Below are 12,986 nucleotides of genomic sequence, written 5' to 3'. Positions count from 1 at the left end.
GAGCTCTGTGACTGAACAGTTGAATTAAGTCAGCAGTTAATTGATCAATGTTTTAGGTTCAATCGCTTGATTTTGTCCAGTTATTGATGGGTGCGGTCTACTAGAGCAGTCTACTCTATGGGGAATCATTTGGGCCGTTTGGAAAATACCTCTTTCGCTGTTTAAAAATCAACACTCCTAACTCGAATGCTCCTCTCCCGCACAACAAGGCGACTAGGTAAATAGATAACTATTTTGCTATGTGGTATTCAGATTTTTCTATTCATTCATTACTCGTTTGTTTGGAGAGAAAGTAAATGTGGAATGTTCTAGTATCTTCAAACTGCACCTCGGCAGAAATATTCTCAAAGCTCCGGTCTCTCTTCATTGTGTGCTTGTAAACAAACACCATGTGACTGGGGATTACCAGTACAGTTCATAATGAAACATTTTGACAGGTGAAATGAAGAATGAAATATTCTTTATCTAAAGTATCACACAAGTTGACTGCAAGTATTTACTTAAGTAGCGACAAATATTAAAATGTCAAACTTTAGAACTAGTTTTGACAGTATTGATGATATTGAAAAACCCTCCCGTGGCTATTTTCAGCCCTACAGTCTACTAGCCTGTACTTTACAGATGTTAATGACTGAGTGGTCCTCAAGCATCAAGTTGTGTTGAACTGATGTTCAAGACCGTTGTCTGAACTGGCCAGGTGAGGTGTGTTTTGTGGTATTAGACAGTTTGTCAGTATAGTAGTTTCATGCTGGCTGACTACTAAAACTATAACTTCCAGAGACATTTGACAGTGATTTTTTGGTCTGACTTCCGTCATCGAGTTTCTCCTTTTTACAGGAGCTAGTCTCCAAAACACATCCACCCCAGACTCCAGTCATGATTAGGGATACTCGGTGTGAATACACACACTTAATGAGTATGACGGGCCTTAACTGCAATCAGCGTGTTTGCTCTATACTTCATGTAATAGGGCCAGTTCATTTTGGAGGGTTTTTCTTGTGTGGGATTTAAGCCGATGATGCCCATATGATGGTCTTGGCCTGAGTCGATTTCCACTGGATTCTCAACGCTAGACAATCTGATAGATTTGTTGAGGCTTAAGCCACCTCGTTGCTAGAGATAAGACGTGATTTCTCGTCAGGAATTCATTTGAAAATGCGTTTCTTATATAACAACTCTGTTTCTATGTAACGTTCGAAAGTTTTGACAGCAGGGCTAAGCAGCAGCAGTTACAAAGGCCTCTAGCTACTTACCATGCAATTCCTATTGGTGTTTGTGACCGGGCACAAGGCCCCGTGATTTTTCGTTAGAGCGACGTCATTTTGTGGCCTCTCTTGGAATTTTGTGTTTTTTAAAAATCACCTCATGCATCTGTTTCCTTTCATAGTGGCGATGTCAAGCCCTGGTACCTCATGACAAATCCATTCTACATAGCCAGGGTCACATAGCAATCACAGGACACTGTGTTCACTCACACACACCATTACGCTAGGGGGGATGTAGCCTACAGTAGTGGCTTATGTACATTTGAATGACAAACATTTCCATTGACTGGTGAGAGATCTCATGCTGGAGGGTCATTTAGCTCCATATGGTTAAGAGAAGCCTCCCGTCTCTCTCCTGTTTCCCTGCTGGTGAATGTGGTGTGCAGTCAACCAGTAGCACTAGTGAAGTACCTGGTGTTTCCCGGCAGGATGTCAAGAAAGCGTGTCCGTGCTCCATCTCAGTGGGTGATTGATTAGTAACGGGGCTAATGAATTCTATAGTGGCTTTAATGAACCACCTGAGACCAGCGCTGCCAACCTCTCACAATGCACCTATTTGTGCTTTGTGATCACCCCTCTCCTTTATCTATGTCATTAGACTATGGGCTGGTGTTGACTACAGAGACATATTTCTGACCTGTCTGCTGTGTGAGTTGCTAAGAGCTACATACCCCTGACTTGTGTGCTCTGTGTGTAGTTGTAAATATCAATCTGACCTAGTTGTGTCCATCTGTGTCCTCAGAGATCCGTGCCCAGCTGGTGGAGCAGCAGAAATCCCTGGACCAGCAGACCGAGATGAGGGTGCAGCTCCTCCAGGACCTGCAGGACTTCTTCAGGAAGAAGTCTGAGATCGAGATGGAGTACTCCAGGAACCTGGAGAAACTGGCTGAACGCTTCATGGCGAAGACGCGGAGCACCAAGGACCACCAGCAGTACAAGTAAGTACAAGTGTGTCTAGGTCTTGTCTGTGTCTGACTTTGGGTCTGTGTACCTGGGTCTAGGTCGGAGCGTTTTTCTGTCGGTCTATGCATTTTTCCCTGAAGAAGTTAAGTCACTGCATGGAACACTGCCTCTGTCTGAAATATGCCTCTCTCTGGTTCAGTGTTCATGAATACCTGTTGCATTAGGCAACCAAAATCAACTTCATATTTGATTATAACCTTGATGACATATCAATCTGGAAAATATATTCAAATGTTTTATTACAATGTTGATGAGGCGAATCAATCTGGTTTCTATTTACAGTCGATCTGGGAAGACGCACAGCAGCAGTGCTCAATGATTCAATTTCCTATTTATTTCTCATTATCAAACTCCATCAGTCAGACATTTTATTGTCATGTCATTCTACTCATTTCATCTCCTCCATTCGACGGCTGAAATCGTTTTGGACTGCGGGCTTTCTTTACCAATTTTTTTCATACTTTTAAAATGCGTGTTCCCGATTTTATGAATACATTTACATGAATTATTGGAAGGAAATATCCTGTGAAGGCAGACTGTTACACCAGGGGCTCCAGCGATAAATATCCTTAACTATTTTACCCCTCTCAGCCGATTCTGCATAATGTCCCTTTGTTCTTCTGTAGCTCATCTGGGTAGCAGTGGGCGCCCTATATTTAAAACACTTTCCCCATCTAGCCTCACAATTCAACAGTCATTGTCTGTCAATGTGCAGATGGTATTTCCAGCACAGTGTACTGTGAATTATGGAATTGGAGAAACTCCAATGAAGTAACTGATACAACCCTAGAATGGGTATAGATTTTATGAGTTGTTTAAGAAAGAAAAAAAATGGACATCAGGTTCATGACTGCTCCCAGATCCACAGTACAGAATACATGGAACGGTGAAAGGACTCCTAGTGTTACAATCATTCTTGTGGAGAATAACCTAACCAGCTTGGTCCATGTCTACAGTGAGTTGGTCTCGGTCATTTCGATCTAACCACAAATGAGACCTGAAATGATGAGACACAATGTGGGAATCTCGCTCCGAATCAATTGAAATATGATCACGCTGTAAGAGAAGAACTACTTCATCTCTCTCCCATAGCGTTACTTTCCTTACCCCTGTGTGGTACAGCAGACTGGCATGGATGAGCCTTATTGGAATGTTGACACGCAGTCTCTACGCTTTAGGAGACTGCTTATGGAAAAGACAGAGATATTGGCATATTGTTTGAACTTGCGGTATAACACGCCTGTTTGCCCTACTCTGTGTCTGGAAATATTCCTCTACGGAGTCTACTGGGCCTGTTAATGACTCTAGCAGCTGGGTATGCAGAACCCGGGAGGCTTAGGAGATTCCGACAGCGTGGCTTGTAAACTGTGGTTTTCATCGCGTGATATAGTGTCTGGTCAGTTCATTCGCAGGGTCAACATTTGCACAGTGCCAAGCGAGCAGCATTCTTCGGTGCTCTGTAAACGCGAGACGTTTGAATAACAGTTTTAAGACTTGGCCCATATTTTTTTGTATTCGTACAAACAAGGTGAATACAGAGGCGCTTCTGTGTTCTCCACATTCTCTAGGTTTTCTTTATTTTTTTAATGTTGTGAGGATTGTAAAAGTGCACTTTCACTCAGACTTTGAGCTTTCTGGCTTTCTGGTAGTGCAGAGCCTCAGCCCAGCTTGGGCTGGCTGTGTGTGTAATAAGCTGAATTAGCATTAAAATTAGCGCATTAAATCACTGGCTAATTAGCTGGCGTTTCCGCACTGGAGAGCAGTGAATACTGACACGCTGCGTGCAGTTGGGCTGCTAAGTGCTACTGACTGAGGTGAGAATTCAGTCACAGATTTGAATGTTCGTCAGATTTGACAGGGAGCCAAGTCATGTGTATTCGGTTTGTCGATATCCAAATTGAAAAAATGTGACAAAGTTAGAGAATTCAAATCTTTCTGTCAGTGTGTTAAGGGTAGGATGCTTTGTGCTAACACTGATGTCTAGCCTCGGTTTCCTCTGAGGAGAAAATAGTCAGAGGAGCTGTGGTACATTTCAGTATTCAGGACCAGGAATGCCTCTTCAAACACATTTATCGGGTCGCCTTCAGGAGTGAGAGAAAGTGAAAATACACTATTTGTGATACCTATGGAATTATTGCTACAGCACCTCAGTTGGCCCAGAATCAATCCTGCTTGGGCACAGCAGCGGTAGGTGGTATAGGCCCGTTCTGCAGCTTCTCTAAGCTCACTGTGATGGATGAAGGTTGGCACTGAGGGACCAGCAGGAGGTGGAACTGGTATAAAACTACAGTCAAATACTATTTGAAAACATTTAAGAATTTATCTGGGCTTGATTGAGCTTTCCTGACACAGTGGAACCAATGGGATAGGCATACAACTGCAAACCCTGCCCCGCTGAACCCAGGTCTAGTAGATGATTCTACATTCGGTATACACAGGATATGTTGTGTATTGTAATCACATCGCTGTATGTTGAGCATCCATCCCTTGACATTAAGCTCTGTGACACTTATCGGTGATAATCTGTCAACATCATCCCACATATTATTCGTTGTGCCTAAATTATTCAGAGTATTGCGTAGAGTATTGCGTTTTCAAGCCTCTCCATTTTCTACATCCCATTCTGCAGCACGGATGGGGCCGACAGCAATATCTGTTGGCCCCTTTATTACTGATGCTTAGATGGATAGGGTGTGGTTTAGTCAAATGGCTGTCACCTCTCGTGACACACAGTTCCCTCATCAAGCTCATTCAGTCAACGGGCACAGTTTATTAGATCTGATTCTCTGCACCGTTGATCAACCCTGATCACTAGACGTGTAATTAACAGAGTTTAATATTGCAGGAGGTGTATTGTTAGGGCGGGAGTTCTATTTGCTAGAAAGTCAACCCTGATCATTACAAAAATAAAACCAATGGGACGGTTTATCTGCTAGCACCTCTTTTTTTTCTTTTTCTCTCGTCTCTTGAGAACCAAACGGACTGTTTTTCTGTGTGGCCAGTGATACTCTCTCCTCGCCGCTCCCCTCCACAGGAGACAGACACCCTGAGCATACAAGCCTCCAGCTGGATCAGCAGCTCTTTTGTCCACTGGCTTTCTCTTTTTTTTTATTCTTCCCAGAATGCAGTGGGGAGAGAGCTACAACAGGCCCCACAGCGGAGTGGCCAGAACCCCGTTCCAGGGAGTGTCAGTCAGTCAGTCCACTGCTGCGGTAGCGACATGGCTGTTGGCAAAACGAACACATTATACACACACACACACACATTATGCAGTTTCTTTTTTTTAATGCCAGAGGGATGGAAGGGAGAGAGCGATAATTGAATTATTTATGTTGCCACCCCAGAGAGGGAGTGACTTGAATAGTCCAGATTTCTTTCCCCCATACAATAAAGCCAATCAGTTTAAGGGACTTTCATTCATGTTGATATGATTCAATAAATATACCTCCAAATAGTAGCTATCATTCCATTTTTGTAAATTCCTCTTGCAATTGTCAAATACTCATATATGCCACATTTTTATACAAAGCGACTTAGCGACTCATGCCATACATCCATTTTTCAAATGGGTGGCCCCAGCATGACTTGAACCCACCATACTAGCTTTGGAAGCGCCATGCTCTACCAACTGAGCCACAGAAGACCAATTGCCTACAGTTGTACACTGAGCTCAGAACAGCCTCAATTCATCGGGGCATGGACTCTACAAGGTATCGAAATCGTTCCACAGGGCTGTTGGTTCCAAGTTGGTTCCAAGTTAAAATCAAATCAAATTTTATTTATATAGCCCTTCGTACATCAGCTGATATCTCAAAGTGCTGTACAGAAACCCAGCCTAAAACCCCAAACAGCAAGCAATGCAGGTGTAGAAGCAAGTTGACTCCGCTTCCCCTTTATGCAAATAGTAAACTGTTGAGCTTGAAAAACCCAACAGCGTTACCTGGGAGGGAATAGGCCCACCCACTTGGGAGACAGGACCACCCGTGGCTGCGCCCCTGCCCAAGTCATGTGAAATTCATAGATTAGGGCCTAATGAATTTATTTAAATTGACTGATTTCCTCATATGAACTGTAACTCAGTAAAATCATTGACATTTTTGCATATTGCATTAATTTTTGCTCAGTATAATGTCATGGAAAGAGGTTTTCCTAATGTTTTGTACACTCAGTGTACAAAATACTAACATTATAACCATTTGCATTCCACCCAGAGAGAGACTGCCATTTTAAGATAGTGATGAGGAAATTAATGGGAAATATCTTATGGTAGAGGCCCTGAAGGGATTTGCCATTTCAGATAGAGCCTCTGTTGATAAGTAAATAAGGTATTTCTGTCTTGTTTCCATTGATTATCCTTGAGGTGTCCACCTGTGTTCGATTGGATATGATTTGGAAAGGCACACACCTGTGTAGATAAAGTCACAGTTGACTGTGCATGTCAGAGCAAAAACCAAGCCATGAGGTCAAAGGACTTTCCTGTAGAGCTCCGAGACAAGATTGTGTCGAGGCACAGATCTGGGGAAGGGTACCAAAACATGTCTGCAGCATTTGAAGGTCCCAAAGAACACAGTGGCCTCAATCATTCTTAAATGGGAGAAGTTTGTAACCACCAAGACTCTTCCTAGAGCTGGCCGCCTGGCCAAACTGAGCAGTTGAGGGAGAAGGGCCTTGGTCAGGGAGTTTACCAAGAACCTGATGGTCACTCTGACAGAGCTCCAGAGTTCCTCTGTGGCGATGGGAGGACCTTCCAGAAGGACAACCCTCTCTGCAGCACTCCAGCAATCAGGCCTTTATGGTAGAGTGGCCAGACTGAAGCCACTCCTCAGCAAATGGCACATGACAGCCATCTTGGAGTTTGCCAACAGGCACCTAAAGGACTCTCGGACCATGAGAAACCAGATTCTCTGGTCTGATGAAACCAAGATTGAACTCTTTGGCCTGAATGCCAAGCGTCACTTCTGGAAAAAACCTGGCACCATCCCTACGGTGAAGCATGGTGGTAGCAGCATCATGCTGTGGGGATGGTTTTCAGCGGCAGGGACTGGGAGACTAGTCAGGATTGAGGGAAAGATTAAGGGATAAATATACACAGATCCTTGATGAAAACCTGCTTGAGCGCTCTGGACCTCAGACTGGGGCGAAGGTTCACCTTCCACCAGGACAACGACCCTAGGCACACAGCCAAGACAATGCAGGGGTGGCTTCGGGACAAGTCTGAATGTCCTTGAGTGGCCCAGCCAGAGCCCGGACTTGAACCCAATCGAACATCTCTGGAGAGACCTGAAAATAGCTGTGCGGCGACGCTCCCGATCCAACCTGACTGAGCTTGACAGGATCTGCAGAGAAGAATAGGAGAAACTCCCCAAATATACAATACCAGTCAAAAGTTTGGACACCTTCTCATTCAAGGTTTATTTTTTATTTTTACAATTTTCTTCATTGTAGAATAATAGTGTAGGCATCAAAACTATGAAATAACACATGTAATCGTGTATTAACCAAAAAGTGTCAAATATATTTTTGATTCTTCAAAGTAGACACCCTTTGCTTTGAACGCTTTGCACACTCTTTGCATTCACTCACCCAACTTCATGAGGTAGTCATTTGGAATGCTTTTCCAACAGTCTTGAAGAAGTTCCCACATATGCTGAGCACTTGTTGGCTGCTTTTCCTTCACTCTTTGCGGTCCAACTCATCCCAAACCATCTAAATTTGGTTGAGGTTGGGTGAATGTGGAGGCCAGGTCATCTGATGCAGCATTCCATCACTCTCCTTATTGGTCAAATAGCCCTTACACAGCCTGGAGATGTGTTTTGGGCCATTGTCCTGCTGAAAAACTAAGCGCAAACTAGATGGGATGGCGTATTGCTGCAGAATGTAGGGGTCGCCAAGTGTACCTATTTTTTAAAATTCCAAATAAATCAGTGACCTTGTCACCAGCAAAGCACCCTCACACCGTCACCTCCATGCTTTACGGTGGGAGCCACACATGCGGAGATCATCCGTTCACTTACTCTCCGTCTCTCAAAGACACAGCTGCTTGGAAACAAAATTTGGACTCATCAGACCGCAGGATAGATTTCCACCGCTCGTCTTTCTTGGCCCAAGCAAGTCTCTTCTTATTATTGGTGTCCTTTAGTAGTGGTTTCTTTGCAGCAATTTGACCATGAAGGTCTGATTCACACAGTTCATGTTGAGATGTCTGTTACTTGAACTCTGAACCATTTATTTGGGATTCAAACTGAGGTGCAGTTAATTGCCTATTTCTGAGGCTGGTAAATCTAATGAGTGTGTATCCTCTGCAGCAGAGGTAACTATGGCGGTTCTCATGAGAGCCAGTTTCATCATAGCGCTTGATGTTTTTTTTTTCAAAGTTCTTTTACATTTTTGCATTGACTGACCTTCATGTCTTAAAGATATGATGGACTGTTATTTCTCTTTACTTATTTGAGCTGTTCTTGCAATAATATAGACTTGGTCTTTTACCAAATAGGTCTATCTTCTGTACACCACCACTACAGTACCTTGTTATGACAACTGATTGGCTCAAATGCATGAAGAATTAAGAAGGAAAGAAATTCCACAAATTAACTTTAACTGTCAATTGAAATGCATTCCAGGTGACTACCTCATGAGCTGGTTGAGAGAATTCCAAGAGTGTGCAGAGCTGTCATCTTTGCAAAGGGTGGCTATTTGAATAATCTCAAATATAAAATGTTGATTTTTTTTTTTTAAACACTTGTGGTTTCTACATGATTTCATATCTGTTATTTGATAGTTTTGATGTATTCACTATTAATTTACAAAGTAGAAAATACTAAAAATAAAGAAAAACCTTTGCATTAGTATGTGTCCAACATTTTGACTGGTACTGTAGGTGTGCCAAGCTTGTAGCGTCATACCCAAGAATACTCGAGGCTGTAATCGCTGCCAAAAGTGCTTCAACAAAGTCCTGACTAATGGGTCTGAATAATTATGTCAATGTGATATTTAATTTTTTTGCTTTATCATTATGGTGCATTGTGTGTAGATTGACGAGGAAAAAAACGGTTGAATCAGTTTTAGAATAACGATGTAACGTGGAAGGAGTCAAGGGGTCTGAATACTTTCTGAATGCACTGCAATGTCATGCATGTATGTATGTGAGAACACACACACACACACACACACACACACACACACACACACACACCTGTAGGCAATCGTAAGCTCACTCCTAAACACACGCACACTCTCTCTGTCTTTCTTTCTCCTCTCTGAGGACCGTAGTTCTCACCCTCCTGTCTATACCTGTCTGTCTGACCTAATCCCTGCATTGTGGGGAAATTATGACGTTGAGAGTCTCCTGCCAGTTAAGTAGGCTAGGTAGTAGAGGCCCTGAGGTCACTGCTGCCATGGCCCTCTCTGCGCGCGCACACACACGAGCGCGCGTGCGCATGGCCTGTCATTTGGTCCAGCAGGTTGTCTCATTAGCCAGCACACAGCCCCACTGTTTGGCCATTGATTTATTGGAATGGCTAGTGTTCATTCAATGGCTCCCTGTGGTGTTTCCATCTACACTAAGTCCCGCATTTGGAATAATGACCCCGTTTCCTCCATTCGCTGACTTTTCGGAGACTGTAATTGTAAGTTCCCGTCTGTTCTTCATTGTATTGGATGTGTTATAGCAAGGGGTGAAAGAATGCTGCGATGGTAATTTCAGCCCTTTTCTTTCAGCCTGCATCCCAAATTGCACCCTATTTACAATCCCTATATAGTGCACAACGTTTGACCAGGGGCCTATACGAGTGCACTATATAGGGAGCCATTTAGTGCACTGTCTGTATTCATGAGGAACTGGGCCGTAGCGTGCGTTGTCTGGCGAATCGGGTCACTCTATTCACAGCGCCTGGGCCCCACTGTGCTGCTCTGTGCACTGAGGCGAGCCAAAGAGGGTCGGTCGGTTGGACACACACTAGTGCACAGAGCCCAGTTATATAACCCTCCGGTCACAGCTGATGTCCCTTGCCCAATCTCATTACAGTTCGAGACATGCCAATCACATACTCGCGTACATACGCACACACAGAGATAGAATCGTAGAAACGCACACAAAAGTTGGAGAACATATGCACGTCCAGGGATTTTTTTAAAAATATATTTTTTTGCGGGTGCTGGTGTTTATGTGAACTGAAAAAATAAAGAGGAAAACGCTGCACACTGCTGTTCAGGGTCCCAGGTGATTTTATTTATAACAACGTTTTGACTCTTAGGTCTTCATCAGGCATCCATATCCCAGATGGGGGTGGAAGGTCCTATATATAGGGGCAGTGCTTAGTGACATCAATTCCTGTAACGGGAGGTAAAAGTATAATATCGGTTCACAATGTCAACGTTCAACATCAAAATATTGAACCTTACATGAGGAATGTGATAAATATTTAAGTCTTAAACCTTCTGCTGGTTTTCCCAATGTAGGACAGACCACAAGGTAATTTCAACATGTAAACAACATTGGTGGCATGCAGGTAATCAGGAATTGATGTTTAATCTTTGTCCTGTGTAGGGGTGGGTAAATGAGCCACATTTGTACGTAACACTGCATTGAGCTCATTGTAATCCCCCCCCCCACAGGACCTTATCCAAGAAGGTTTCCCTTTTTCTCTGGTGGGTAATCAGTTTTGACCACTGTCTCCCTCATTTGGGTGTCTTTTAAGGAAACACACCCACTTCTCACACAGACTCACCATTTCCCTCCCACACATTCTAGGCTATATCCACGCACACACGCACAGAAACAGAGGAGAAATGAGAGATTGGCACTCCACTCAAGCATAAGACAGAAAGGATTTACGGTAAATGCAGTCTTGACAGAGTGTGTGTGTGACGCTGTCCAGCAACTCTACCACAACTCTTCAATTGCCATACAGTCCCTTCAGAATGTTTCAAACCCCTTGACTCCTTACACATTTTGTTGTTACAGCTTGAATTTAGAATGGATTACATTTAGATGTTTTTCATTGGCCTACACACAATACCCCATCACGTCCTAATAGATTTGTATTTATTTATTATTATTATTATTTTTATTATTTTTTACAAATGAATAAAAATGAAAATAATATATAATAATAATAATATGAAAAGTTTAAATGTCTTGAGTAAATACGTATTTAAGCCCTTTGTCATGGCAAGCCTAAATAGAGGAGTAAACATGTGCTTAACAAGTCACATAAGTTGCATAGACTCACTCTGTAATAATAGTGTTCAACATGATTTTTGAATGACACCTCATCTCTGTACCCCACACATACAATTACACATACAATTATCTGTAAGGTCCAGTCGAGCAGGGAATTTCAAACACCGATTCAACCACAAACACCAGGGATGTTTTCCAATGCCTTGCACAGAAGGGCACCTATTGGTAGATGGGTGAAAATAAAAAACAGACATTGAATATTCCTTTGAGCATAGTGGAGTAAATAATTACACTTTGGATGGTGTATCAATACACCCAGTCACTGCAAAGATACAGGCGTCCTTCCTAACTCAGTTGCCGGAGTGGAAGGAAACTGCTCGGGGATTTCACCATGAGGCCAATGGTGACTTTAAACCGTTCATGGCTGTGACAGGAGAAAACTGAGGTTGGAGCAACAACATTGTAGTTACTCCACAATAATAACCTAATTGACAGAGTGAAAAGAAGGAAGCCTATACAGAATACAATTATTTCAAAACATGCATCTTGTTTGCAACACGGTACTAAACTAATACAGCAAAAGGTATGGTAAAGCAATTCACTTTTTCTCCTGAATACAAAGTGTTATGTTTGGGGCAAATCCAATACAACATATTACTGAGTACTGCTCTTCATATTTTCAAGGATAGTGGTGGTTGCATCATGTTATGAGTATCTTGTAATTGTTAATGACTGGGGAGTTTTTCAGGATAAAAAAGAAACGAATGGAGCTAAGCACAGGCAAAGTCCTAGAGGGAAATGTAGTTGTCTTCTTTCTTCCAGACACTGGGAGATTAATTCACCTTTCAGCAGGACAATAACCTAAAACACAAGACCAGATCTTCATTGGGGTTGCAATCCAAAAGAACAGTGAATGTTCCTGAGAATTTAAAAAATAATAATGCGCACCACCTGGATTCGGTCCAATGTAGCAACATTTGATTTTGTTTTTTACATTGAATAATGTAGAGACTCAGAGCTACAAAATTGTATATTAGAAACTGCAGTTGAGGAACAATGAGAAAGTAATTCTGCTTTCAAATTTTAGAAACTTGTAACCCAACTTTTGAAAAATGGCCTGTGAATGTTTTGGTACACCTACTGGAGAGGACTTGTCTAAACCTATTCAGCATCGTTCACACCTTCTTAAGCCTCTGGCTCACCCATCTCTTTAAGGATTCACAGTGTAGTAAACAACCAAAGATTTCAAGCCTAAAATTGGTGAAAGTTGTAGCAAAAAGTAGTAGTCATGTTTTTAAATCTAGTCCTTGGTCTATATCCCACTCTGACTTTGGTGCTACTCATGTTTGTCACGCCTTGGTCTTAGTTTTTTTGTGTTTTCGTTATATTATTTGGTCAGGCCAGGGTGTGACATGTTGTGTTTCGTATTGGGGTTGTGTAGTATTTGGGATTGCGGCTGATTAGGGGTGTTGTATAGGCTTGGCTGCCTGAGGCGGTTCTCAATCAGAGTCAGGTGATTCTCGTTGTCTCTGATTGGGAACCGTATTTAGGTAGCCTGGTTTCGCTTTGTATTTCGT

General features: G+C 42.7%; 1 protein-coding gene across 3 annotated transcripts in view; it reads left to right on the top strand.

Moving 5' to 3' along the window:
• Nucleotides 1–12,986, top strand: part of LOC118401070 (SLIT-ROBO Rho GTPase-activating protein 1-like) — a 162,753-nt gene that overhangs the window by 53,218 nt on the left and 96,549 nt on the right. For all 3 annotated transcript variants that reach the window (XM_035798270.2, XM_052474813.1, XM_052474814.1), the window contains exon 2: nucleotides 2,008–2,203. In XM_035798270.2, the coding sequence (XP_035654163.2) occupies nucleotides 2,008–2,203 (196 nt within the window). The remainder of the gene's footprint in view (nucleotides 1–2,007; nucleotides 2,204–12,986) is intronic.

Source organism: Oncorhynchus keta, chromosome 22, assembly GCF_023373465.1.
Source record: "Oncorhynchus keta strain PuntledgeMale-10-30-2019 chromosome 22, Oket_V2, whole genome shotgun sequence".
NCBI lineage: Eukaryota > Metazoa > Chordata > Actinopteri > Salmoniformes > Salmonidae > Oncorhynchus > Oncorhynchus keta.
This window is presented reverse-complemented; position numbering and strand designations above follow the sequence as displayed.